General features: G+C 44.0%; 8 protein-coding genes across 8 annotated transcripts; 5 read left to right on the top strand and 3 right to left on the bottom strand.

Moving 5' to 3' along the window:
- The first annotated feature begins 40 nt into the window (after positions 1-40).
- BDB00DRAFT_832170 (mitochondrial matrix atpase) lies at positions 41-2,987 on the top strand. The gene is made up of 8 exons (XM_053124185.1): positions 41-211; positions 286-314; positions 400-580; positions 750-1,310; positions 1,416-1,782; positions 1,864-2,132; positions 2,214-2,331; positions 2,425-2,987. The coding sequence occupies exons 1-8, from the start codon at positions 155-157 to the stop codon at positions 2,886-2,888; spliced, it is 2,046 nt and encodes a 681-aa protein (XP_052977876.1). The 5' UTR covers positions 41-154; the 3' UTR covers positions 2,889-2,987.
- A 239-nt stretch (positions 2,988-3,226) lies between these two features.
- Positions 3,227-4,781, bottom strand: BDB00DRAFT_766768 (uncharacterized protein; the record flags this gene model as incomplete). Its single annotated transcript, XM_053119614.1, has 3 exons — positions 3,227-4,118; positions 4,202-4,311; positions 4,431-4,781. The coding sequence occupies 3 exons, from the start codon at positions 4,779-4,781 to the stop codon at positions 3,227-3,229; spliced, it is 1,353 nt and encodes a 450-aa protein (XP_052977875.1).
- Positions 4,782-5,730: 949 nt separating this feature from the next.
- BDB00DRAFT_481764 (cation efflux protein) lies at positions 5,731-8,105 on the bottom strand. The gene is made up of 7 exons (XM_053117547.1): positions 7,558-8,105; positions 7,305-7,400; positions 6,987-7,123; positions 6,849-6,889; positions 6,672-6,777; positions 6,493-6,556; positions 5,731-6,386 (listed from the first exon to the last, which is right to left on the bottom strand). The coding sequence occupies exons 1-7, from the start codon at positions 7,796-7,798 to the stop codon at positions 5,953-5,955; spliced, it is 1,119 nt and encodes a 372-aa protein (XP_052977874.1). The 5' UTR covers positions 7,799-8,105; the 3' UTR covers positions 5,731-5,952.
- An 884-nt stretch (positions 8,106-8,989) lies between these two features.
- BDB00DRAFT_912679 (uncharacterized protein) lies at positions 8,990-10,445 on the top strand (the record flags this gene model as incomplete). The annotated part of the gene is made up of 2 exons (XM_053128677.1): positions 8,990-9,218; positions 9,510-10,445. The coding sequence occupies 2 exons, from the start codon at positions 8,990-8,992 to the stop codon at positions 10,379-10,381; spliced, it is 1,101 nt and encodes a 366-aa protein (XP_052977873.1). The 3' UTR covers positions 10,382-10,445.
- Positions 10,446-10,788: 343 nt separating this feature from the next.
- BDB00DRAFT_874171 (uncharacterized protein) lies at positions 10,789-12,162 on the bottom strand (the record flags this gene model as incomplete). The annotated part of the gene is made up of 2 exons (XM_053127194.1): positions 10,789-11,282; positions 11,391-12,162. 2 exons carry the CDS (start codon positions 12,160-12,162, stop codon positions 10,789-10,791), a joined length of 1,266 nt encoding a protein of 421 aa, XP_052977872.1.
- Positions 12,163-14,155: 1,993 nt separating this feature from the next.
- On the top strand, positions 14,156-15,006 carry BDB00DRAFT_481751 (HAUS augmin-like complex subunit 6 N-terminus-domain-containing protein). Its single transcript, XM_053117546.1, has 2 exons — positions 14,156-14,761; positions 14,874-15,006. The coding sequence occupies exons 1-2, from the start codon at positions 14,308-14,310 to the stop codon at positions 14,972-14,974; spliced, it is 555 nt and encodes a 184-aa protein (XP_052977871.1). The 5' UTR covers positions 14,156-14,307; the 3' UTR covers positions 14,975-15,006.
- Positions 15,007-15,277: 271 nt separating this feature from the next.
- Positions 15,278-16,798, top strand: BDB00DRAFT_481749 (uncharacterized protein). Its single transcript, XM_053117545.1, has 4 exons — positions 15,278-15,561; positions 15,636-16,175; positions 16,257-16,601; positions 16,693-16,798. Exons 1-4 carry the CDS (start codon positions 15,387-15,389, stop codon positions 16,743-16,745), a joined length of 1,113 nt encoding a protein of 370 aa, XP_052977870.1. The 5' UTR covers positions 15,278-15,386; the 3' UTR covers positions 16,746-16,798.
- Positions 16,799-17,357: 559 nt separating this feature from the next.
- BDB00DRAFT_874168 (uncharacterized protein) lies at positions 17,358-19,303 on the top strand (the record flags this gene model as incomplete). The annotated part of the gene is made up of 4 exons (XM_053127193.1): positions 17,358-17,464; positions 18,334-18,493; positions 18,782-18,942; positions 19,039-19,303. 4 exons carry the CDS (start codon positions 17,358-17,360, stop codon positions 19,301-19,303), a joined length of 693 nt encoding a protein of 230 aa, XP_052977869.1.
- Between the last annotated feature and the right edge of the window lie 5,575 nt (positions 19,304-24,878).

Below are 24,878 nucleotides of genomic sequence, written 5' to 3'. Positions count from 1 at the left end.
ATGCATTTGGCACAAGCAAAAAAAAAAAAAAATGCCCCGCGCGTCGTTTATTTTTTTTTCTCTCTCTCTCTCTCTCTCTTTTTCTTTCTTATTGTTGCACCCTTAGCCACACAGCGTACCTCCTCACCCAGCACAAAAGAATAAGAAGAAAAAAATGTACAGCGTCGCCAGCCGTAATTTAGGTATCAAGGGAGTGTCCCACTGGAACAAGGTATGTCTCGATAGTAGTTTCGTATATAACATTATACGCAGTTGCCAACTGAGTGCTTTCCCTCCAACCATTAGTGCACAGGGTTCCCTCTGCGGGCAGCAAGGTAAACACAAAGACTCTATTTCGCTTTCGCTTCATGAAGATACTCTGTATTCACTTGTCATCTCGTGACAATAATGATGCCACAGTCAAAAAGTGCAAGGCCAGGTAATTGGCATCGACCTTGGTACGACCAACAGCTGTGTCTCTGTCATGGAGGGCAAAACCCCTCGCGTGATTGAGAATTCAGAGGGCGGACGTACTACTCCATCCGTTGTGGCCTTTACAAAAGACGGTGAACGTCTAGTCGGCTTACCAGCAAAACGACAGGTAAGAAAAGAGTCCTTATTCTTCTCTGTGGCACCAAGATTCCACAGCACAACGAACCATACATGACACATACGCGCTTTTCCCCACATGCAACGCATACACGCAAAACACACCCAGTAAAGCAGCCGGACTTACAATTTGTGGCATAAAATAATCGTTATCTGTGTAGGCCGTAGTCAACCCAGAAAACACATTGTTTGCCACCAAGCGATTGATTGGCCGACGATTCACTGATGACGAAGTGCAGCGCGACATCCAGGCCGTCCCATACAAGATCGTGGCACACACGAACGGCGATGCCTGGGTAGAAGCCCGTGGCCAGAAATACAGTCCTGCCCAGATTGGTGGCTTCGTGGTGGGCAAGATGAAAGAAACAGCCGAAAACTACCTTGGCAAGAAAGTCCAGAACGGCGTCGTCACTGTGCCGGCCTATTTCAACGATTCCCAGCGTCAAGCAACCAAGGATGCCGGTACCATTGCCGGGCTGAATGTATTGCGTGTCATCAACGAGCCCACAGCTGCTGCATTGGCATATGGCTTGGATCGCGACAAGGTCGGCGACAAGGCCGTGGCCGTGTTTGATTTGGGTGGTGGTACTTTTGATATTTCCATCTTGGAGATCCAGTCCGGTGTGTTTGAGGTCAAAAGTACCAACGGTGATACACATCTTGGTGGTGAAGATTTCGATATCTTGTTGGTGCGATGGATGATCGATGAGTTCAAGAAGGAGGTAAAACCCGTCAATTCCGTTTATTTTATTTTTTTTGTTTGCTTTTTGAACCTTTTTCCTTCTTCTTGTTTTTTGATGCTGATACAAATGATTGATTGCATTTAGTCGAACATCGACCTGGGCAGTGACCGTATGGCCGTCCAGCGTATCCGTGAGGCTGCAGAAAAGGCCAAGATTGAACTGTCCTCCACTGTCCAGACCGAAATCAATTTGCCCTTCATTACAGCTGATGCCACGGGTCCCAAACACATCAACTACAAGCTGACACGCTCCAAGTTTGAATCCATGGTCAAGCCTCTGGTAGACCGTACGGTCGAACCATGCAAGAAGGCCTTGCGCGACGCAGGTGTTGCATCAAGCGATATCGGTGAGGTCATTCTCGTGGGTGGTATGTCGCGTATGCCCAAGGTACAAGAATCCGTAAGGTCTCTCTTTGGCCGTGATGCTACCAAGAGTGTCAACCCTGACGAAGGTAATCTCAATTTCCTGTTTAATCAAGTCAATTACTATTGTTACTAATCTCCCCACCTCCTTACCTTTGTGCTCTTTATAGCTGTTGCCATGGGTGCAGCTATTCAAGGCGGTGTGTTGGCAGGCAGTGTCACCGATTTGTTGCTTTTGGATGTGACACCCTTGTCACTTGGTATCGAGACTTTGGGTGGCGTTTTCACGCGTTTGATTAACCGTAACACGACTATTCCTACCAAGAAGGCCCAAGTCTTCTCCACTGCCGCTGACGGTCAAAACGCTGTCGATATCAAGGTTTACCAAGGTGAACGCGAGCTTGTCCGTGACAACAAGATGCTCGGCAACTTCCAACTGGTAAATGATGATTTCTGTATAAAGAGAGAGAAGCGGTTCGCGGAAACTAAAGATGTTTGACCTTTGTTTTCTATGTCTTAGACGGGCATTCCACCTGCACCTCGTGGTGTCCCTCAAATCTCCGTCGAATTCGATATTGATGCTGATGGTATCGTCAACGTTAGTGCCAAGGATAAGGCCACCGGCAAGGATCAATCCAGTAAGTTGACCTCTACCACATATTCTCCCTTTCAAAACCATTTCTTTAAACGGAAACACTTAAACGTAAACTATGTATCATGATTATTATCAGTGACCATTGCTGCGTCCTCGGGTCTGTCCGAAGATGAAATTGAATCCATGGTCAAGCAAGCCGAGATGAACGCCGAGCAAGATCGTCAACGCCGTGACTCTATTGAAATGGCCAACCGTGCCGACTCTGTGGTTTCCGATACCGAAAAGGCCTTGAACGATTTCAAGGACCAATTGGACAGTGCCGAGGCCGAGAAGCTTAGAACACAATTGCAAGCTTTGCGTGAAGAAGCAGCCAAGGCACAGTCCGGTGATGCTGCTGTACAATCTACTGAGTTGAAGGCCAAGATCGATGAGTTGCAGCAGAGCAGCTTGAAGCTATTCGAAATGGTTTACAAGCAACGGGCTGCCCAAGCCGGTGGCGGCGATGATGCTGGCGGTAATGCTGGTGGTGCTGACAGCGGTAACAAAACCTCAGAAGGCGAGTTCCGTGACGTCAATGATGGCGACAAGGACAAGAAATAGATTAACGTTTTTATGTGGGACAAATATGATATGTAAAAAGAAACGAGTACTACCAATAAAAAAACAATCAAAAGATAACGACAAACGAAGTGGAATAGCAAAAAGTATATATTATTAACGATGTATAGTAGTTAAAATAGAGAAAGAAATCATGTACAGGCAGAAAGCAAGGATGGAGAGAGTTGTATGATACAAGATGGTTAGTGCAAGGGGTGCTGTGTTAAAAACGCGTGCCGTGGGAGCACGGGTGGGATATACTAGTGGTAGATGATGTTTATGAAAGGTAGAGAAGGCGAGCGAGGGATATATGAGGAGGTTGTCGTTTGATATGAAATAATTTAGACAGCAGAAGTCCAGCCAAACGAGCGCTTGACAGCTTCTTGCCAGCCATCGTACATTTTGCCACGTTTCTCACTATCGATCTGTGGTTCGAAAGTAGTTCGGTCCTTGTTGTTGACGTGTTCCAACTCCTCGATAGACCCCCATACGCCAACGGCCAAACCAGCAGCGATGGCCGAGCCCAGAGCAGTGGACTCGCGCATACTGGGACGATCGACGTTGATGCCGAGGATATCAGATTGGATCTGCATGCAGAGGTCCGAGTTGGAGATACCGCCGTCGACCTTGAGCGATCGCAGGGGCGTGTTGCTCTCCTTGTTCATGGCATCCAGAATAGCACGCGACTGGTAGCACACGGCCTCCAATGTAGCACGAGCAATATGATGCAGTGTTGTAAACTGGGTCAAACCACAGATGGTGCCGCGTGCATCGTCACGCCAGTAAGGTGCAAACAGACCGGCGAATGCAGTGACGAAATACACACCGGCAGTGTCTTGTACTTCAGCGGCAAGTTCGTTCAGTTGGTCGACAGAGTTGATCAGTTTGAGATTATCGCGCAGCCAGCTGATGGAGGAGCCTGCCACTGCGACAGATCCTTCAAGGGCGTAGGATGGAGTCGAGTTTTGGCCAAATTGGTATGCAACAGTCGAGAGCAGACCATGCTGTGATATGACGGGCTTGTTGCCGGTGTTGAAGAGCATGAAGCAGCCGGTGCCGTATGTGTTTTTGGCATCGCCGCGCTTGAAGCATTTCTGGCCTACAAGGGCTGCTTGCTGGTCGCCAAGACAGCCGGCGATAGGAATACCTTCCAGTGCGCCGCTGGCAATGTTCCCATAGATTTCAGATGAAGATACGAGTTTGGGCAGGTGCAAGTTCTCGACACCAAAAAATCTAAATAAGAGTGACATGGGAAAATCAGCACGTGAGGTTCGATTTTAACATTGTATTTAATGCAACCAAAGTGCATAACTTACTGCAGTGCTTCTTCGCTCCATTGCAGAGTGTGGATATCCATTAGCATGGTACGGCTCGCATTGGTCACATCTGTAACTACGACGCCTGCATCGACTCCGCCAGTCAGATTCTTTAAATACGGAAATAAAAGAGATTATTCGTCATCAGCAAAACTTGTGGAGGATAAAAAATTCTCGGGTAAAAGTTATTTCTTGTATAATAATATGGGGGAAGATGTTTGAAACTTACATAGATGAGCCAGGTATCCAGGGTGCCAAACTGCAGACGACCCTGTTCTTTGGCTTCTGCCACCTCAGGAATGTTATCTAGCAGCCACCGTAATTTGACAGCTGAAAAGTACGTTGTCAGGGGTAAACCACAAATGTGTTGCAATGCAAGCTTGCCCTTGTCACTTGACGAGGCAAGCTTTTGTACTGTATCTGCTGTGCGGCCGTCGCTCCAGATAATAGCCGGGTAAATGGGTTGACCTGTGAGCTTGTCCCAGACAAGGACTGTTTCGCGCTGATTGGTGATACCGATCGATTGGATGTCGGATGCCGAGTAGCCAAGAGCGTTGAGCTTGCGTACGGCATGTTCCATGCATGCCTTGGCAGAGTCCAAGAGCTCAAAAGGATCTTGTTCTACCCATCTATGATACACGTACATTGGTGGTGTTAATATTATCAAAGTGTTGTGTTGACTGGGTTGATAAGGAAGAGAATGAGATGGGGATTATTTACCCTGGGTGCGGATAGTGCTGCACTGACTGGATTTGATGGAGCGTTACTATAGATCCGTATTCGTCAAAAACGACAAATCGCGTAGAGGTCGTGCCCTGATCGATGGCGCCAACGAGTTTGTGAGGCATATGTAGTTTGCTAAGAAAGGTTGTGATTGTGTTGTGAAAGAAGGGAATAGAAAGTTGGTAACAAGGAAGGTTGTTGCGACGAGCGAAAAAGGAGAATTGGAGGAAGGAAAAGGCGTAAAATTGTGGAGAACTTTATATAAATTGGGGAAGCCTGGTTCACATGCTATCTAAGTTTCCCGCACACAAAAAGGTTCATGGCTTCCCGTCTCGAAGGAGTTTGTCTCATTGGTGCACGGATACTTTGTGCCGCTCCACACTTCCTCGGAATGGAATTCAGGATCGACGTCTTTTAAAACCAATTGGCGTATCCGTACGTAATGCTGAGTTCATTTCAATCACTCTCTGCAGTCCCCTTTCGCCAAACCCCCACCTTCCGCTCGTTTCTTTTACTATGACGTTCCAAATTTGGTCTCACTCCATGCCCGTGCGCAGAGAATTCAAATCGCTGCGTTTAGCCTAATGAGTAAACAACCTACTGGCTCACACACACACACTCTATGTTACAGAATTTAGAAACTTAAAAGCGAAGATTTTCTTTTTTAGTCATTGCGGATAGTAGTGTACAATGTAGCGGCTATATATAGAACAGGATGTAAATATGTGCTTGGGGTTATTTTTCTTGTAGTAATGAAGAAGGTTATATGATGTATGATAGCTTGCTAGCTGGGTGATTTTGGTTGCTGGTTTGCTGGTGGTGGGGGACTATTGGAAGAGGATGGGAAAACATTAGAAAGGCACTACCCTACATAGTGTATAATAATAACATCTAAGAAAAAGGCAAAAGTATACATCATCATCATGTTCTTTTTTTTTTGTTGTTGTCAAGCTCTGCTGTCGGCACAAACGCTTAATATGCCGTACATCCAAAAGCCACCATATTCTCTTCTTTTCTTCAATGCTGTTTTATCCTCGGGAAGCGCAAAGTTCAGGTCGACAATGGCTCGTAAAACGAGCTTGTTCTGATTCAATCTGTAGCGTCGAATGGTGCACGCTAAACTCGTCGCAAATGATGCGCTGGCTTTTGGCAAGTATGTCGTCATAATCGAACTCCATTTTTTGCGAAATCACAATGTGTGCCGTCAACGCGATCTTGCCCGGTGACAATGTCCATACGTGGAGGTCGTGTACAGCAATGACGCCTGGAGTTGACATTAACGACTTGGAAATGGTTTCAGGGTGGATATGGCTTGGTGTGCCTTCCATCAACACACCAACTGAATCCTGGATCAAGTGATAGGTCGTGAACAAGACGAGGATGGCAAAGACAAACGTGCAGATGGGATCCACAATGGTATACTCTGGCTTGAACAGAAGAACGATGGATGAGATCAACACGCCTACAGAATAACAAGGAGGTGGTACACAGATTAGATGATATGTCGTACTGTTTACAAATTATTAATATATGTGGCTTGCGGATATATAAAGATATGTGCAACGAACCCACGGCAGCCAAGAGATCACCTAGAACATGAAGCGTTGCCGCACGCAAATTGATGTTTGTATCCTTTTTCATATGTGATACATCATGCATTGAGAAAGAATAAGTAACGTTGGCATCATCTTATCTTCACGTTATTCTATCGATTATGTGGGTGCTGTTGTTTATGTAGTACACATACCTTGTGTTGATGCTTATGATGACCGTGGTCCTCTTCAACATCGTGGTGGTCATGGTGGTCGTGATGATGATGATGGTGGTGATGGCCACCCAAGATGAATGCAAGGCTAGAAAAGAAATAATCATTAGTGATCATGCGCACGCAGTAAATAAATACACAAGACTCGCATATACAAACACTAGATTTACGACCACTCCAATAAGCGCAGTAATACACATCTACAGTTCATAAAAAGAGTTGCATGTTTCATTCAATGAGCTATGTGCTGCATTTGCATGCCAACTGTTAAAGGTGCTAATGCAGTAGCTACTTTACCAGACGAGCATTGATTTCTCGTGGATGCCTGATCCGCTGGATCGCTTCATGGACAAGAAATGCTGTCAGAATCCAGATGGTCATGACAGATACCACGGCGGCAATCACTTCGGCGCGGTGAAAACCATATGTATGACCTTACACATGTTTAGAAAAGAAAAAAAATACTTTTTTTAGGTGTGCTTTCTCTCTTAGTCAAGAACCGCTCTCAACTCAACTGTCTCCCTGTACAATTTCGGCACCGGCCGTCTCCAAAAAATATATATGTATCATATGTTCCTGAGTAGATCGCGCTGAAAGAAGAAAAAAAAAACTTACGATGTGTGGGAGGTCGTTCGGCCAAATAGATAGCGCCCAATGCCACAATGAAGCTTGCAACGTCAGAGAGTAAGTGGAAAGCATCGGACATCAATGCTAAAATATACAATAGCATATCCAGCAATAAAAGGGTTGTTTGTGGCCCCATCCACAAGTTAATATGAGCAAATATGGTATGAACCGGAAACATTAAAGGGTCACGTATATAAAATAATACCACTGCTATCATTATTCTTATTTTATCGTACTTTACCTAGCGAGTTTGCGAAATAACCCGCTACCAACTCGGTAGCAAAGAACATAACAGCCAGTGTGACAGCAGCCCAAAGCTTTCTTTTCGTCGACCGTGCTACATGGCTGCCTTTACCCGTAATGTTGGTACATGTCGAAAGAGACGGCGAAATGGAGCTTCCTCGAATCGTGCTGGCGTTGGATACAAGTGGCGTTCGTTCGTCCGCAACAATCGTTTTGCCGTCGTCTTGCTGTGGCGTCATCTTATTTCCTTCTTCCTTGCTGCTGCAAGCGATATGAGATAGGTACAGTAAACGGAAAAGAGCTGCCAAGAAAAAGGACAGAAAGAAAAAGAAGAGAGAGCAGGAAAAAGAGAGTGAAAGAAAAAAGAGTTACTGGTTAAAGTATGTCCTTTCTTTTGCTCCTAAGGCTTGTGGATGCTTGTACGTGGTGGTGTGGTCCGTCCTGTCGCTCTTGAGCTTAACCTGGCAGCTCCGAAGAAACAAGGTGACACGAGCTGCATCATGAACGAGCGCTGATTCCTTTCATTCTACACCTCAGCTAGAACAGCATAATGTGATGAAAAAATCAAGACGTCCTTTGTTTGTATGTGCTCAAGCATCTTGAAACGCAATCGGGAAATGAAGGGGTTGAAGTCTTGTTTCTTGGGGAGGAAATACACCGATTGTGCGCTCGCTATTCCATTACCGTGCGTGGCGTAGTCGATCATGTTATAGCTACCTGGTAATAAGATTTACATGGCCAACGATAAGGAACTGAACCACAATACTACGATACTATATACATCCCGTCTCAGCTTCTTTCCCCCCCCCCCGCCCTATGTATACAGCACCTTCCATATACCCCATGGTTTGGCATCATCCTACCATGACGTTTGACAGCAAAAAGAAGCTAGAAGAACAGTCAGAAGTATAAAAAAGATAAGCATCTGATACTTGTTGCATGAATGTTTTGAAACAAGGCACATTGTAGGTTTCGATGTGTATTATATACAGCGTTAACAATGAGCTTATCTGGGACACGTCGCATGCCCCTCCTCCCCCATCATCATATTGTGGTACATACATTACAGATTAGATGGATAATGCACGAGTGTCTCGATGCTCTTACAGTTCCTCGTAACAGCACAGTCTCTCATTGTGTGTATGTCAGAAATCAAACAATAATGGAGTTATGACAACAACTGTCTACTAACTATGCTTTTAGTAACAAACGACCATTTGAAAATACCTAAGAAGACTGAAATAAATTGCAACACTTTTACCCCTTAACAAACCAAGCAATTCTGTTTTGCTACCAGTAACAACTACGTAGTGTCAATTGATGACCTAATCAGGGATAACTATAAAATATAAAGACGGTTACTTTTCTTTGAAGTGCTTACTCACCATAGAGACAGATTTGACAGCTTTCACCAGGTTCCTATCTCTGTAATGGTGTCATTGTGCAGTCGTCCTACTTCCATGACTGATGCTGCTCGCCATCATTATCAAAAGCTATACTCTCCGGAACCCATTGATAATGATGCCATTCATCAGTTATTGCGCGTGGTACCATGTGCTACCCTCAACGACCCCAATATACAGTCTCACCTCATGGCGGCGTTCACTCTGGAAGACATTTGCTTGGGTGCACGCCGGGTTCCCCATCTCAGTAGTCCTGGTAGTGATGGACTCCCGTATCCCATTCTGAAGGGTTCTTCTCATCTTCTTGATCAACAATCTACCCTTTCTTCTCTTACATCTTTTCTCTCTTATATGTTTATTTTTCTCTCAAATTGTATTGATCCACTGCTTCACTTCCTTTTCCCGCCACTGCGCTCACCAGCATTCCGGTCTTTTCCAACCCTATCGCCTCTTTTTGGTGCCGTCGACTCGCTCGTTCCTGATGAATTGAAGTCTGATCCGTCATTGGCCACGTGTCTTTGTCTGCCTCTGTCCTTTGTCACACAAGAATCCACACCTGGTTCTTTTACACCGAAAAAGGTTCTTGCTACCTTGCGTGTCTCTGACGCGTACCTATTAGACTGCTCGCCTAACCGGCTTCGTCGACGTACCCACGATGAGATCACAACGGGTCGTAATTCAATTTCTCACCTTTTTCGTGCTCTGGACTCTGGCAAAGCACTCATTACTTTGTTTCTTTACCGCGCGCTTTTACCTGGTGTCCCAGTTCTTTCCGATGCTGGATCGTATTTGGGGTCCGTTGATCTCACACCTTTCTACGATCGCTTCGCTATCAACGATACGCCCTTGGCCTCTTGTAGTACCCAAGCATTTCGGCTACAACGCCAATTGCCCGACATTCAGTCTGCGATTGCTGATACAAACTATCCTTCGTTTTCACCGCAACAATGGAAATCCTTTTGGCGTGCCCGTATTCTACCCCTCGCACGGACCATCTGGTGGCGTGTTCTACATCACAAAATCTCCTGTCATGCCAATTTACATCGGATTCTGCCCGACCGTTTTTCTTCTGAATGCGAAATCTGCACAACCGCTCTCGACACTCAAGAACATTTTCTACTGGACTGCCCCGCCAAGTGGCGTGTCTGGCAGAGTGTTATCCAAGACTGTGTTCTTTTACCCGTACACCGCACAATGATTTTCGACGCTATCTTCTCCCTGGTGTTACCTCGTTGGAGCCTTCGTCGGTCTTGGCTTTCTCCGATTCAGCTCCTCACCGGCATCCTGGTTGGTATCTGGCGAGCACACTGGCTTTCTGTATTTTCAAACGTTCCCTTCTCCCCCACTAATTTCCTCTACACATACTCTCTTCTTACTTTCCGCAAGGAAGAGTCTCTTTTATCACCGCCTCCTGCTTGATCTCTTTTGATACCCCTCCATTTTTCCTTCCCTCTTTATTCCGAGAAGAGAAAGCAGCACAAGCATACAAACACAAAAAAAAACATAGAAAACAAAATAAAAACACAAACACAAGCAAACAGAACAGAACAGCACACAGCTATTTAGTTTTTTTCACTTTTCCTTCCTTTTAGTGCTTATAGATTTCTTTGCCTGTTGCATATTTGCATGTGGCCAATAAAATTCTACTGGCTTGCCAGTGAACTATAAAAAATTATTGGCATGAAATGTAATATGCGCTAACAGGGTTGTATTTGTCTTGTAGTATATAATGTAACTCGTATAATACATATATGCATATGTAACTATAGAGAGAGAGAGTATAAAAAAAACAACGATAAAAAAAATGATGGATGTAAAATAAGTGTCTATCTGTAAAGAATGGTAGTATGAGCTGGTGGCAGTTCCCTTTCTGTTTCGAAGTCATCATCATCAAGTATTGCTCTACCCTGGACATCAATCACCCGGGTAACCTTCATATAGCAAGCAACAAGTGGGTGTTTAATCTGAGCAAATGCTTTTTCTTTATCCTCGCTCGTTACGTTTTCGTGCAAAATGATGATGCCATGTTTTGTAAAATAATCAAGGACTGCAAGAAATTCGTCGTGGTGTGGGATGATGGCAGTGCCTTTGCAGTGGAGACCAGTGCGACGAGTTGAGGACATAATGGCATGCAGCGAGTACTCTACTCTACCTCCATATTGAAAATGGAAACTATCAGGAATCTTGACACGATCGGTAATATCTACCAGCAGTAGGAACAAAGGCGAATTCGACGTAATCCAATTGTACTCGATAGCTGGTTTTTTGCGATAGTCACATTTTTCGTTTGTCGAGCGGTCAATGATGAGATCCCATATCGCTTTGAGAAATTATCGGTGGATGCATCAAGGCCGTATTAGTCGACATCTCTGTCAACTAAGTAGATTAATAGTGAGCTTAAGTTATCACATTTTTGTGGTTTTGGCACCAAGCAAATGGCGATGTCCGTCGTTCACGCTACAGGCGTTGATTCGTTCCATCTCAAAGACGAAGTTTTGAATGAACGTATTGGGCATATGTTTTAAGTAATCTTCCAAAATATTGCTGAGATAGTCACCATCGCCACCTCTTCTAAATCGAAACTCTAGTCTGGCTTCCCTCGCAAGTCCAGTGTACCGGTCGTCATATTCTTCCACTTTAAGGCCACAGACAAAGTTTCGCATTCTTCTGGATGCTGCAAAGCTTCGGTTACGATCGCCGGACTGACAGTTCATAAAAGTTTCGTGTAAAGTCAGTGCAAAGATGTCGTCGTTTGATGGCTCCGTAAAAGTAATAGGATTGAAGCGAGCAATATACGGTAATAACGAGTGCCAGAATGTCTCCACGACTGCATCAATATAACAGGGCATCTCTTTGTTCGGATTCAGCGATAAATTATAACCTTGCGATGACGGTATATGCTGTATCTCGTACCGATCATTGTTTTCTGACAGTTCATTTTCGCTAACCAACGACATCAGTAGCTGCTCTATTTCTTCGTCAGAGATAGGTTTTGGTCCTGTCCCGTTGCTAGAAAGTGTGTTGTCGTTATTGTTGTTGCTGACGTTGTCGTCGACGATGCTGTTGCTGATGCTGTTGTTCGTGTTGCCTTCTTCGGCCGATACGTCATCATCGACATGCTCTTGCTCTAGTCGCTGTAGTTCTTCAGCAATTAATGGGTCTTCCGGTTGCAATGGTGAGAACTGTGTTTCCTGGAACATATCTTTGAGGGACACAGCATCTCTGAGGGACACAGCATCTCTGAGGGACACAGCATCTCAAGCCGCAAGCCAGAGGAAATGATGGAAATGCTGTGGCAATTGTTCAGACTGGACTGTGATTCGGTTTTCACTCAACTTGATGGATCTATTTTTTTTGGTTGGAGGTTCGGTATGTATTGTCGACGTCAGGTGAATCCAGTAATAATTTTGTGGTATCTGGTGCACGACCGTCATTTATATATACTCTTGTTTATTTTTCTGTCTTATTGACACTGTTCGATTGTAATTTGGCAGCAACTGGCCAGATGACAGACGATAGTTGATCAGATCCAATGCACAAACTTTCATCAATTGAAACATTTGAAGCATTCCATTCAAAAGCGGTTGCTTTGTTTTAGTTGCAGTATATATTTTGGCATGAAAAGACTCGATTCCATTTGTTGTTCGAACTAGATGATCACGTAAAGTTGATTTCATAGCTGTTTTGTGCGCAAATATCATACTGCTAACTTCGTGATTGCACCACCATTCAAGCCATCGAGTCAACTACAGTGGAAAATCAGCGAGGAGCACTTGCTTGGTCGATTCGAAAATGTCAGTAGATGAGATGCAACGCAGAGTATGAATTTGTTGAAGAAAGGCGTTGCGTTAAGCAGGAGGAATGATGTCGTGACTACTACTGATGCGTTGAACGGACTGCATCCAGTGTATGAAGCATCCTTTAAGGTACTCAAGTCCGTCAGTTCGACCAGCAGTGTAAATCCTATATGCGCGTAGAAAACCATTTCTCTGTGCAAGAGAGAAGTTCATAATCATGCCCAAGAATTCATAATTTGAAGACAAAAAATCAACCTTGTAAGTGTTAAAAAACACGAGGAAGTACTGTTCGAAGTACCACGTCGAAATGGCTCCTAAAACTGCTTGAAAAATCAATGCATGTTGATGAGTCTGGAGGAAGTACACTACCGAAGAGCAGAGGTAATAACCATTGGCAAAAACTTTGAACGTAACATCGGTCAGAACAGGGAAGTTGACGAAATCGACGAAGTTTTCCATTTCGGGTGCTCAATAGGATATGATAAAGCCAGATTTGGAGACGCCCGAGCTGACAACGTAGTCCGGGTATGCATCCTCCAACTCATGGAATTCTGCAAACATATCGTTCTTTGATTTTTTTCCACCGTTGGCGGTCTCCTTCGCGACTGCCAAATGATAACCGCATCTATCCAATGAGCCCAAAAGAAGGTCAATCTCGGCGCCAGCCTTGGTGACTTTGCCTGTTCTCTTGTTCGTCCCGTTCTTCAACTCTGATGGCTTCAAAGAAGGAGCGTCGCGGGACAACTCGAGCAACGCAGCCTTCTTTTCTTGAGAAAGATGCTTCCCAAGATATTTCCATGCGAATGGGATCCTTCATGCACCATTGTGCACTTATCACCATCTGCAAAGTAGAGGTGCACTTTGGCAGAACACGTCTTCAGAGATGCCCGCATCCACTGCACCCTTTTTTGAGTTGGTTGTCAAGAGCAGCTGGTTTCACGGCAGGGCTGATCACACCATCGTTGAAGTCGCAATTTCGTTTATGCAGGTTACAAAACCAGCGCACTTCTTGCCGATTCGACGCGTCTTGCCGTCAGCCTTGTCTTCTTTCTTGCCGGTTTTGCGCGAGTTCTGCTTAACCATCGCCCAGCCTATGTTTAGATCGTGTTTTACATACTCGCGTTTCTTTTCGTCAAATTCAGCGGGTACAACAACAGTATAGCTACCGTTGAGAAATTGATATTTTTCTTCGAAAAAAGAATATAAGGGGTATATCAAACGGTTGCATGGAGAGCAAGTGACATCATATATATAAACGCCTTTTCTTTGCGAATCAATGTCGCAGCAGCACCACCAAGTTTCCAAATGAATTTTAGCATACAGCTGGAGCTTGAAGAACATATCAAGCGTAAGTTAGACCATCAATGATGGTTTAGCCTATACTTTGATCTTCGTGGGGATTTTGAGTTTCTTCTTATCGTCTCCGCAAAATAAAATTCAAAGTTCGCATTGTTGCGTCGCGCGGCTTTTTTTATTGTTCTCTATACCAAACCAAAGCGCAGTCAATCAAGATCACAGCTCTCACCACAAGCAAGCAAGCAAGCAAGCATGGAGACAACGAACAGCAATGCTGCAACACTGTTCACCACCAATCTTCAACTCCTTGGTTTCGTACCTGAAAAATTCAACACCGGTGTCTTTCGCAAGATCGTGTTTGATGAGCGCATGTTTACACACGCCAACAACAACAAAGCTTTCGAAGCAACGAGCCATTTTTTATTCCACAAACTTGATGCGACACGGTCAGCAACTGAATTTGCGAAATGCTGGCCATTGAGCGATACTGACTACTGGCGACAGTCGCGCGAATACCGCACAATCGCGTATCGATGGCTCGATGAACTACGAATCAAACAGTGTCTTCCCGGCCGAATCACTTTACGCAAGAGTTATTTCGAAGATTGTCGTGGTGAAAAACTATACGCAATTATGCTCGCTTTTTCAACTTTTGTTGTGCAAAAGGTATTGGATCGAAGGCTCGCGAATAAGGACAAACAGAACAGTAAGCTTTATTTTCAACTATCATTTTTTCATACGGTCCACACTCAAGTGCGTCCACCGAGTCTGTCACTAATTCCTAATGTTGCGTTGTTGTTTTTTCAATGGTGTAATAGGTAGCATACATGCACCCATTCGTATCTTAGGTACTACTTCCGTTACTATAGCGCGTAAGGAACAAATTATCAGCAACTTGGAGGTAATAATACTACAATGAATCAAAGCAGTCAAATTACAGAGAGAAACTCATGCCTCTACTTTGCTCTAATAACAATAGTCTGAAATCAACCGCATGTCATCCACCATGAACCAGGATAACCATACCATGCGTGCCAGCAATGAAATTTGGGCACAAGTGGCAAGACGACTCACAACTTCCAAAGACGGTAGTACTGGTAAGTTGGAAAACAGAGGAATTTGGATCCTATGTGGTTCTTTAAGTTTGATATTGACGATTCTGTATGCTTTGTTGTTCCAGCATCTCGCTCAACTTTATCTGAACACAAACATTATGCTGGAATACAGTGGACCGGCATGCATTCCATTTTGAGCACGTTGAAGAGCAATTTAGATAAACTGAACCGAGAAAATAAAAATTTACGCCAAGCATCCACAGATAAAGAAGAACAATGGCGAAGGTAAATATTTTGCTGTGCTGCGCGTTCTTCGTTTTACTCAAAAAACTCTATTCTAGTATGATTCAACCTACAGCACAATCTGCGCCAAAAATGCTCGATACTTTAAGCGCCCCGTTTCCTACCGAGGAGCACCCCGTGGTAGATGATCTACCTCCCCTCAAATTGCGTAAGTTTTTCTTTCTACCGAGTGATATAGTATGTGGTGAAATCCACAGACTAATTCTCAGTTGTTGGTTGCAGCCACGTATATAAGCAATGAAACCAAGAAACATGTCATGCAGCGCGTCGACAAATATCTCGCATTACACTATTCCAAGAAGCGCCAACGTGAATTGGAAAACGAGGGTGACAAGGATATTGCAAAGAAACTCAAAACAACCGAAAGGGAAACACCGATTTCTGCAGTAAGATCGATACCTACAACTCCAGCAAAAGCGACGCCGCCACCTATGACGACATTTCAAAGTCCAAGACGACGTTCTACTCTTTCTAACACTCCTACGGCTCGGACATCTGTTACCGAACGGCCACTGCAACCACCATCACCATCACCTTTACGACGTTCAATGACTCCACGATTACACGCTGCCAGCTCTCCATTCTCATACATTTCAGAAAAAGTCTCACCTTTATCCAGCTCCTTCCCTGACTATTGCGAGCAAGTAGTCAATCAAATGATGGAGCAGTTTCAAGAACAACGAACACCTGACAACATTGGAATACTGTCTCCGATCGATAATCGTTCCGTCGTCAGTGGAAGGCTCTCCATGATTTCTCAATGTAAGACACTTTTCGTATCAAAATTAGTAGCAGTAGCTTGTTTTGTTTTATGCCTGACTAAACAACTTAACAATACCACAGCGAAGAGTATGCGCGCAACAAGTCCACACACACGAAAACTTTCAGTGTTTTCTCGAACTGAAGGCCCGACCCCGTACATCAAAGAAAGCAAAGGACGTAAAGCCGATACACCAGAATCATCACTATGGGACTATTATGAAAGCAAGGGAGGGACTAATGTTTACCAAAATAGTCCATCCTTACGTCCAACTCGTCCCTCGCCTGCGATTTCGCGTCGTGCACGCACATCTTTTGTGGATACAGAGCAATTAGCTTCTCCTTCAGGTGTGAGTCCAGCAGCAAGCTCTCTCTATGCATACCGCGAAGCCATAGAAGAACAAGACAACGCTGGACCGGGATTACTGGGTACGGTAACTCTTTTGTCTGTGTGTGTGCAATGTGAAGAGGATATGTCATGAGCCAATACCCATTAACGCGTTATACGAACTTTCCACAGATGAAACCGAACCCGACATGTTCTATACAAGTGATTTTACGATCCAGTCTTAATTTATTTGTTTACTGGTTAAACAGCTACTACTTAATATACCACCATGGCTCAGCTATCAATCATATACCTTGGCTAGAAAGCTACTTGTTACATATACGTCGATTTTATAAAAACGAAAAGGGATTTAAAGTTGGTACACAAGCAAGTCTTCTCGAATTAATGACTACAGTACCACTTATAAACTGGAAAACGAGATAGATTTGATAATAAAGCTGAATGCGTGCAAGTACCTCGAAAACGTCCACAAAGCTCCTTTGAAAGTGTGGATTAGTCTTTTACACAAAGAATCCTTACCACTTTAGCTAGTAGTGTGATACGCGAAAATTTCTGTGGTGCAGTAGAGTAATGGATTACTGTATGTGTTGCGCAAACAGATACGGTGATGGAAGGGCACAAGTGCTTGATGTGCAGTACTTAACGTGGAATAAAACGCACATACGTCAATGCAGCCCGCGGAGCAAGAGTCTCGAGAAAAACTACAGCAACCCGCGCGCACTAAAAGAAACAACACTTTGTTAAACCATGATACGTCTTGATGCTGCCGTTGTCGTCAACGGTGTTGTCAAGGGTGTAGGTAGTGAGTTGTCTAAGGCAGAACGGACACGTCTGTCATGGACGGTATTCGTTCTGCTTTACGCGTGGACCCATGTGCTGCTTTCAAAGCCGTATACCACCATACCGAGGACGTCCGTGCGAATGCAACCATCCACCCGTTCCAGTATGGCTAACGATCATGATCGCAATATGGTGTAATATGGATGACAACCAGATGTGTTTTAATACGGAAATATTCGTATCGTACATTTGATATAAGAGACATAACAGCAATCATTATGAAGGGTAACAGAATGTGTATTTTATTGCTCATGTGGGATGGTACAACACCATGAAATCCCTCATCGGCAGCAAACAAGTGTTGGTTGTTATAGTACAAGATAAGCAAGAAGACAACCAGTGCAAAAGTTGGACAGCCATTGATCAGCACATCAGAAGACAACGAACTATGCGTCAAGAATTCAACGGCACATGTTGAGAAGGTGCTCCTCTCATTGCTACTCTTTTTTCGAAAACAATACGCGATGATGAATTTAAAATGCTAATATATCATATCTTGTAAACTTGATTGTAAGGGAACAGGCTCCAAAAGTAGTGCCGGTGCAGATATTATCAATCGCAATGATGTGTATAAAAGAGAAAAAGAAACTACACAGGAGTAAGGACAAAGGAGAAACCGGACAAGAACAAGGTTAAGTGTCAGAAAAACCCCCGGGTGAAGCAGAAGTACATAGTAATGATGAATCAAGAATGATAAGTTGAGTTATTAAAAGGTGATTGATCAGCTGTTACGGATGGATGGGTTGAATATTAAGGGTTTGTTCTAGCATTATGAATATCAAGCTTCGTTCGATTCTGCACATATCTTTACTCTTCTCATATTTCTCGTTTTACACACACACAACAAAAATGCATCTTATAAAAACAATTTTGCCTACAGCTGTCTCGGCACTGCAATCTGCGTTTCGCTGGCCACCACCAAGAACGACGACCACAACCAGGTCAATTGTGAGCTCACTACTGATGATCTAGCATTGGTCTTGAGCGCTGCGGTATCGGTTGTAGAGACGGCGATCTCGTTTGTGCAGGCGGCAGAATCGTTGATAAGGACCGTGTTCCTCATTACCAAGCCCACGGTGCTAGCCAAGGCTACCCTCTGGGCTCTCAAGAAGACATGCTGTATTTTGCAAAGGTATTTACAGTAGTCGGCCACCTTCTTTCTTTTGTACAATCTTCATGGTTATTATATGTTTGCTAATGCCAGTAAGATTTGCTTTGAGCCTGAATAGAAAGGTAATAAAAACAGCAGTCGGTCCACTGCTAAAGTGTGAATCATTCGTAAATCCCCAGATAAAATCATTATGTTGCACTGAGACATAGACTAGTTTCAACTCGACTTAGCCCCATTCTCGGCCGTAGCACATAGTCCAAGTGGATCCGACGATCATCACGATTAAGTGCTAATTACCTGCCTATTTAGAATCCAATGATGGGAATGAATATGGGCCTGGAAATGATGGATGCCCGTATGTCCATGATGCCTCCCATCATGATAGGTGGTGCCAACAACCAACACGCATCCAAGATGATGCCACCCATGATCGACCCTCGGATGTCAATGATGCCGCCAAACATGATGATGTACAATATGTAGAACAACGGATACAATAATCAGTTCTTTGAAGGAGATCAAGACACGTCTTTCCAAATCCGTCGAGCGCAAGCAGACCAGTGAAGCTATATTACTGAGCTCGAGGCCAAGTTAGCCAAGTCGGTGCAAAATGCCATACAAGACCAGCACGTCCTCAACGATCTCAAGACTAAGATTGTTAAGCTCAAGGAGATGGATGAAAGTACCCAGAGCTATATTGGTGAGCTCGAAGGACGACTAGTCACATATGAAAAGGAGCGAGATCGATTAACCAAGACGACCGAAGAAGCTCAAGAACGATTGGTCGAACGACGTGCCCAATTGGACAAGCTCAAGCGACGGTGTCGTTGACAGAGGCGGATGCTACACAAAAGCTCTTGCTCCAGGATCTCAATCCGTCACATGCTCGCTGTCGTGAGCTTGAGCAAGAACTGGCAGAACTGCGCGAAAGCTTTGATAAAGTTTCGACGTCAGATCATGATGGTGATGACGACGACATGCTGCATCTCTGCACGTACCATTGTACTGCATCTGGGCAAGGTCTACAACCAAACCGCGCACAATATCTTACGGTGCTCGTCAGCTGTATGACAGGCATATGGTCCGCTTGTTGGCAATACGTTCCATGACTACCCGTACAATGTCGTACATATCACACAAAGTGAAATACGAGCCAAATTTAATTTTATGCACTGGTCTTTTGATTTTGTAGCAATATTTTTATCGTGTAGAAGCAGGCCCTTCTTTTTTATTATATTTTGGCATACGTCACCGGTTTACATGAATATATATATATATATATTCTTGTGATGCTTCTCGCCGATCAATGGAAATTGCAGTCATAAGTTTTGTATTGTAAAAAAGGTAGACACAATTTCGAACCTGAAATTAACGCAATATGTACAACAATATCAGGGATTGCATCTGTTAGAAGTCCCCTCTTCCATAGTTGCTGATGAGGATTTTGAACGCGCGTTTAATAAGTGGGATTTTGTAATACATAGCCTAGTGAGTCATAATATCGACGTTTTTTTTTCAGAGCGTGTTGCCCCTCCGTCTTTGCAGCTGCTTCGAGTGCCTGCACAAACTTGCGACCAAACGCCGTTGCACCGAGCTTGTGATAGACTTACTTGGTAACCGACTGAGTGTGTCCACACTACTATCATCTTTGGATCAAACTACTGTTAACGTATATATCCGATCGGGTTTCCCTTATCATCATCCCCTACATTTGATACTTTCGCTAGTGTTGATATCAAAAGTAGCGTCAAGCAAATCAAAAATTTCAAAGTGGCTTCGTTAGATTGCATGAAGAATCTCAGTAGTATAGCTCCATGTAATGTATTTATGTACTCGAGGCTTGGACGCTCACAAAAAAATTATATGGACGTCAACACATTTCTGGATGTCTTTTAGAATACTGGCTTGCCGGATACGGATATTGGTGTAGTTTGATATAGTAGTACCGCCAGCGATCATTGAAAGACAAAAGAAGGGAAGGGGGTAAACTGAAATGGCTTTTACTTGAAATGTAATAGATAAAAGTTAAGCACAACATTATTATTTTGACTCATCAATAGCAGCACAAAACAATGCGCTTCTAAAAACTTGGCAAGTTTGGCGCCGTTGAAAGCTATTGTAGATAAGAAACATCAAGAACTTGACGGGATAACTTGTTATAATCTTAAGCAGTGATGATACATTCCATATTCAATCTATCTATGAGTATTACTAGTATACGTGTATCAGTAGCAGTAATGTTGAGAGACAGTAGCATGAGAGATTGGTGGCAAGACCCAACAAGTTGGATTATGTAACTTCCCTAATGAGCTTATGTACTGGGCCTTTTATACTGCAAAGAAATCAAGGCAAACATCATTTAGTTTGGGTTGGCGATCTGGTTCGTGTATATGTGAATATGGGGATGGTCTGTTTGCTTTGCGATACGGTTTTTTATTTTGCCACCAGCAATTTGCAATCATTGTTGGTATAGTCGTGAAGGTAAACCAGCTGTATTGTTTTTGAGAGCACACATGCGAATGCACAGCCTACGGTTTTCTCGACGACTCAAGCACAAAAAGGCTCATTTGCAACTACATAACTGCTCCAGAGAAAGCACCAACAAGTACCAAGCGCAATGGCAGTAGGAAGATGTAAAAAAAAAGATCGCGTTTATTACAATCGTCACTCGATCTGCCCAATAGTTACAATTACATTATTTAAGAAAGTACAATAAGAAACCAAGTTTTTTGATGTTGCCTGACAAGTCGACCGACTTTTATGAATCCTTCGTTCCTCAAGGGAGGTTGCCCTCCCTTGTTCCCCGCAAGCCTCAGTTCCCGGCAGAACCTACACCTCTCCCTTTCTTGTCTACAAGCCTCAGTTCCCGACAGAACCTACACCTCCACAGTTCCTACAAATAAAAGAATATGATAGCACAAAGGTCTGTCAGCGGCGAACATATACGTACCCACAAGGGAGGTTGCCCTCCCTTGTTTTCCGCAAGCCTCAGTTCCCGGCAGAACCTACACCTCTCCCTTTCTTGTCCACAAGCCTCAGTTCCCGACAGAACCTACACCTCCACAGTTCCTACAAATAAAAGAATATGATAGCACAAAGGTCTGTCAGCGGCGAACATATACGTACCCACAAGGGAGGTTGCCCTCCCTTGTTTTCCGCAAGCCTCAGTTCCTACAAATAAAAGAAATAGCACAAAGGTCTGTCAGCGGCGAACATATACGTACCTCTTTGCACACACTCTCGCTTTCAGTTTTTGAGGAAGATCAAAAACCAAGATGAAACAAAGAACTTTGCAAATGTACAAAAGATGAGCAAGAGCCAGTCGTGCACGACTAGCTCCCTTCAACTATGCACACCCACAGGGACACTCGAGCGGGATGAAAAACAAAAGAAAGGTAAAAAGTGATAATGAAAGAAACACTGCAAATGTACAAAGATGAAAGAATAAAGGGCAAAACGCGCAGTCGATTCTTTTTTTTTATGAGCCCGATAAACAAAATGACGAAGCTTAGAAATTTTGTTGTCACTACTGCCCTAAGGAGCCAGTGAACTGCAGCAATGTGAAGAAGTGCCTTGATCATAATTATCGTTGTAGTCTGACGACTGTCATGCTAGTGTCTTTTTCTTATGGTGCGTATATGTTTGTTTCACTATGCGGCTCCGCTTGCCGTGCTCCGCTCTGATCCAACAATTGTCGGCGACGGGTCTGTGCGCTTTAATGGAACAAAGAACCGGCGATATAAAAAGAGTATGAAACCTGGGGATCATGATGATTTTTTATATGTGAAGCGTATCCAGCAATACTATTGATACTCGATATGACCTTCTTTTCTTAGCTGACGATCAAGAAACGGCCGCTGCCAATTTCATCAGCGCAATTTATAACGGTTTGACAATCTCTTTTATGAAACGTGGGGATCGTGATGATTTTTATAAGTGAAGCTTACCACCTATTCAAGAAGATGCTTGGACTTTGGAGGACCATGCTGCCATGTCCAGTGACGATAACCCTGTCGCCACTACTAAAGGAGAAAACAACAACAACTATTATACCTCGCCAACAATGCAGCAACAGCATCATCCATAACGTGTCAGACCGCTTCAGCCATCCAGGTGTTGACTATGGTGCATCGGATCCATAACCTGCTCCAAAGGATGCCCTCCTCTAGACAGATACACACGTATACTCGTCCTTACATCATATTTCAAAGTGTCTATCTTACCGTTCTCATTGTTCCCCCTCTTTCTTCTGTAATTTCTTTTATTCTCTTACCTCGTTTCACGTCACTTTTAACATCGATCCCAACCTTCCGCAGTCTCTCCTCCACCTAACCTTTTTCCTATTATACGTGTTTTGTTTCAGCTGTGGTACATATAAATCCCTCATTTGTAAATATTCTCCTCTTGTTGTACCGCAAAGAAGCGACCAATTACACAAGGACACTAAGTCTTCCAGAAAAAGGAATAAAAATCTACATTTGAACTATCACACAAAGCACTGCCTCGTTTCCGTTGGTCTTACAGTTATCTTTACTGTACTTAGGTTTATCTCACTCATCAACTTCATGATAAGCGTGCTCATCTACACTGCACACACAGAAAGTGTTACTGGACATGGCTACAGTTTTTCCCGTAAAAGTGTCGTTCCTGATCACGATATCTCGTTGTCACTGTTGATTGTGATTGTCATAAATGTCTACTGTATACCAATGAAAACAGCGATAATGCAGCGCACCCGGGCATTGGAAAAAATGTAACGGTATCATGAAATACACGTTAGTCCATCATAATGTCGCAACGGTTTGTTAATCTATCAAGATAATACGCGCATGCAGTTGGTATCAAAGTATTACTGTACGTGTACATACATAGTATCATGATAGTAGCCCTGGATATCGTGTGTAAAAGCTCATGTCTAGGAGAGCATGAAACATTGATTCTGTTATTAGTGTCTATCATATGTTATCAGATTCATAAATCTGTAGCTGTTTGTTTTCATTATGCTTTCTTTTTTTTGCCGTGGCAGTGTTCTTGCTGCTTGGAAAGAATTAGGAAAGGATGCCAGGACATAGAGAAAGGGTACAAATAGACGAAAGTATCGTGACGGGTGAAACCCAGTCAACATGCATCTCGCTGCAATCTTCGTAATTACTTGTCGGTGTCCATGGGATCATCAATCTCCATGGAATCTTCTTCTTCTTCGTCAGGGACACCGAGGGGAGGAAAAAGAGGAGGCGGAGCGAAAAGAGGAATGGTGGGGGCAGCTTGGTGTTGTGGCGGTGGTGATTGATGTTACTGTTGCTGTGAATGGTGATGCTGCGGTGGAATCGGTGACAGAGGGAGAACGGGTGACAGGAAAGGATTATATATCTTGGATGAATTTCCTTTTCCGGCTTATCGACCATTTGACCTTTCTTTTTGGAACCAACGATGGTGATGACGCTCTAAGCAACGCGTTGGATACAGTATCTAGGAGATAAAGTGGCCAGAATTAGCTTGCCCATCGTTGCCATGAAAACACTGGCATTGACCTTTCTTGCTGCTATCTCAGGTGCGTGAGTCATTCTATTCTTTTATTCGCGTCATCAGTATCAATGTAGAAGCTGCTTCTCACCGTATTATGCAGCAGTCAGTCTCGTAGCGTCACGCACACGTTGGGTGTCTGTCGTACCGGAGGGTCTCCGAGCTCGGCAAATCACGACTTGATCGCTTCTCGCCACCTTCAACTTGAATGCCGAGATGGTTGAACCATAACACTTTGAAATAGCCGTGTACAAAGACGAGACTAGTGTGTACATGTAGCCTGGAAGGTGCACAATGCAAAGGGAAATGTCAGGCTGCATGCCATTGCTTTAGGAGATGAGCGACGCGTTGCTCGACGTGTCCAGTGTGCTTGTGTAACCTGACAAGACCTGGGTTGGCAGGTGATGCTGTCAACTTTCTTTTTATCCCTTCCTTTTTCGGGGGGTCAGCTGATCCACTATAGAATCACTGATAAGATATAAACGCTCCTCTCTCATTATTTACTCTCTGCTCACTTTTTCAGTCTTGGGAGTATAAATGTACTTACTTCAACTTCGAGCGCAAGCTAATGAAGATACGTGCTGGCTCCGTCATGAAAGTGGCAACGACAAGCAAAGTGACAGACAGAGACGTGGTGAACAAGTCGAACAATAACAATAGATTGGCCGTCTCCTGAGAGTGCGTGTGTAACCCGAATGGTGTTTGTGTAACCCCAGAAAGACATAAAAAGGCCCAAATAACTGAACCCTTTTTTTTCCCTCATTCCTTCTTTCGCTACATTCAAGATGAAATTCATTACAAAGGTCAGTGGAAACAAGTACATAAGCAAATTGATCACAAAGATCAAAATAGGCCGGGGCGGTCGTGTCAAGAAAGTGACAGT

The sequence above is a fragment of the Zychaea mexicana genome (assembly GCF_025766255.1).
Source record: "Zychaea mexicana strain RSA 1403 chromosome Unknown BDB00scaffold_56, whole genome shotgun sequence".
In the NCBI taxonomy this organism is placed as follows: domain Eukaryota; kingdom Fungi; phylum Mucoromycota; class Mucoromycetes; order Mucorales; family Lichtheimiaceae; genus Zychaea; species Zychaea mexicana.
This window is presented reverse-complemented; position numbering and strand designations above follow the sequence as displayed.

Excerpts from the sequence above, each read along its gene's own strand:
- BDB00DRAFT_832170 (XM_053124185.1), top strand. The coding sequence starts at position 155 with ATGTACAGCGTCGCCAGCCGTAATTTAGGTATCAAGGGAGTGTCCCAC. Across the intron at positions 581-749 it reads GCTTACCAGCAAAACGACAG|GCCGTAGTCAACCCAGAAAA; the intron begins GTAAGAAAAGAG and ends TTATCTGTGTAG. Across the intron at positions 1,783-1,863 it reads GAGTGTCAACCCTGACGAAG|CTGTTGCCATGGGTGCAGCT; the intron begins GTAATCTCAATT and ends TGCTCTTTATAG.
- BDB00DRAFT_481764 (XM_053117547.1), bottom strand. The coding sequence starts at position 7,798 with ATGACGCCACAGCAAGACGACGGCAAAACGATTGTTGCGGACGAACGA. Across the intron at positions 7,401-7,557 it reads TTATTTCGCAAACTCGCTAG|CATTGATGTCCGATGCTTTC; the intron begins GTAAAGTACGAT and ends TGTATATTTTAG. Across the intron at positions 7,124-7,304 it reads CGAACGACCTCCCACACATC|GTCATACATATGGTTTTCAC; the intron begins GTAAGTTTTTTT and ends AACATGTGTAAG.
- BDB00DRAFT_481751 (XM_053117546.1), top strand. The coding sequence starts at position 14,308 with ATGGAGACAACGAACAGCAATGCTGCAACACTGTTCACCACCAATCTT. Across the intron at positions 14,762-14,873 it reads GAATAAGGACAAACAGAACA|GTAGCATACATGCACCCATT; the intron begins GTAAGCTTTATT and ends ATGGTGTAATAG.
- BDB00DRAFT_481749 (XM_053117545.1), top strand. The coding sequence starts at position 15,387 with ATGGCGAAGGTAAATATTTTGCTGTGCTGCGCGTTCTTCGTTTTACTC. Across the intron at positions 15,562-15,635 it reads TCTACCTCCCCTCAAATTGC|CCACGTATATAAGCAATGAA; the intron begins GTAAGTTTTTCT and ends TGTTGGTTGCAG. Across the intron at positions 16,176-16,256 it reads GCTCTCCATGATTTCTCAAT|CGAAGAGTATGCGCGCAACA; the intron begins GTAAGACACTTT and ends ACAATACCACAG.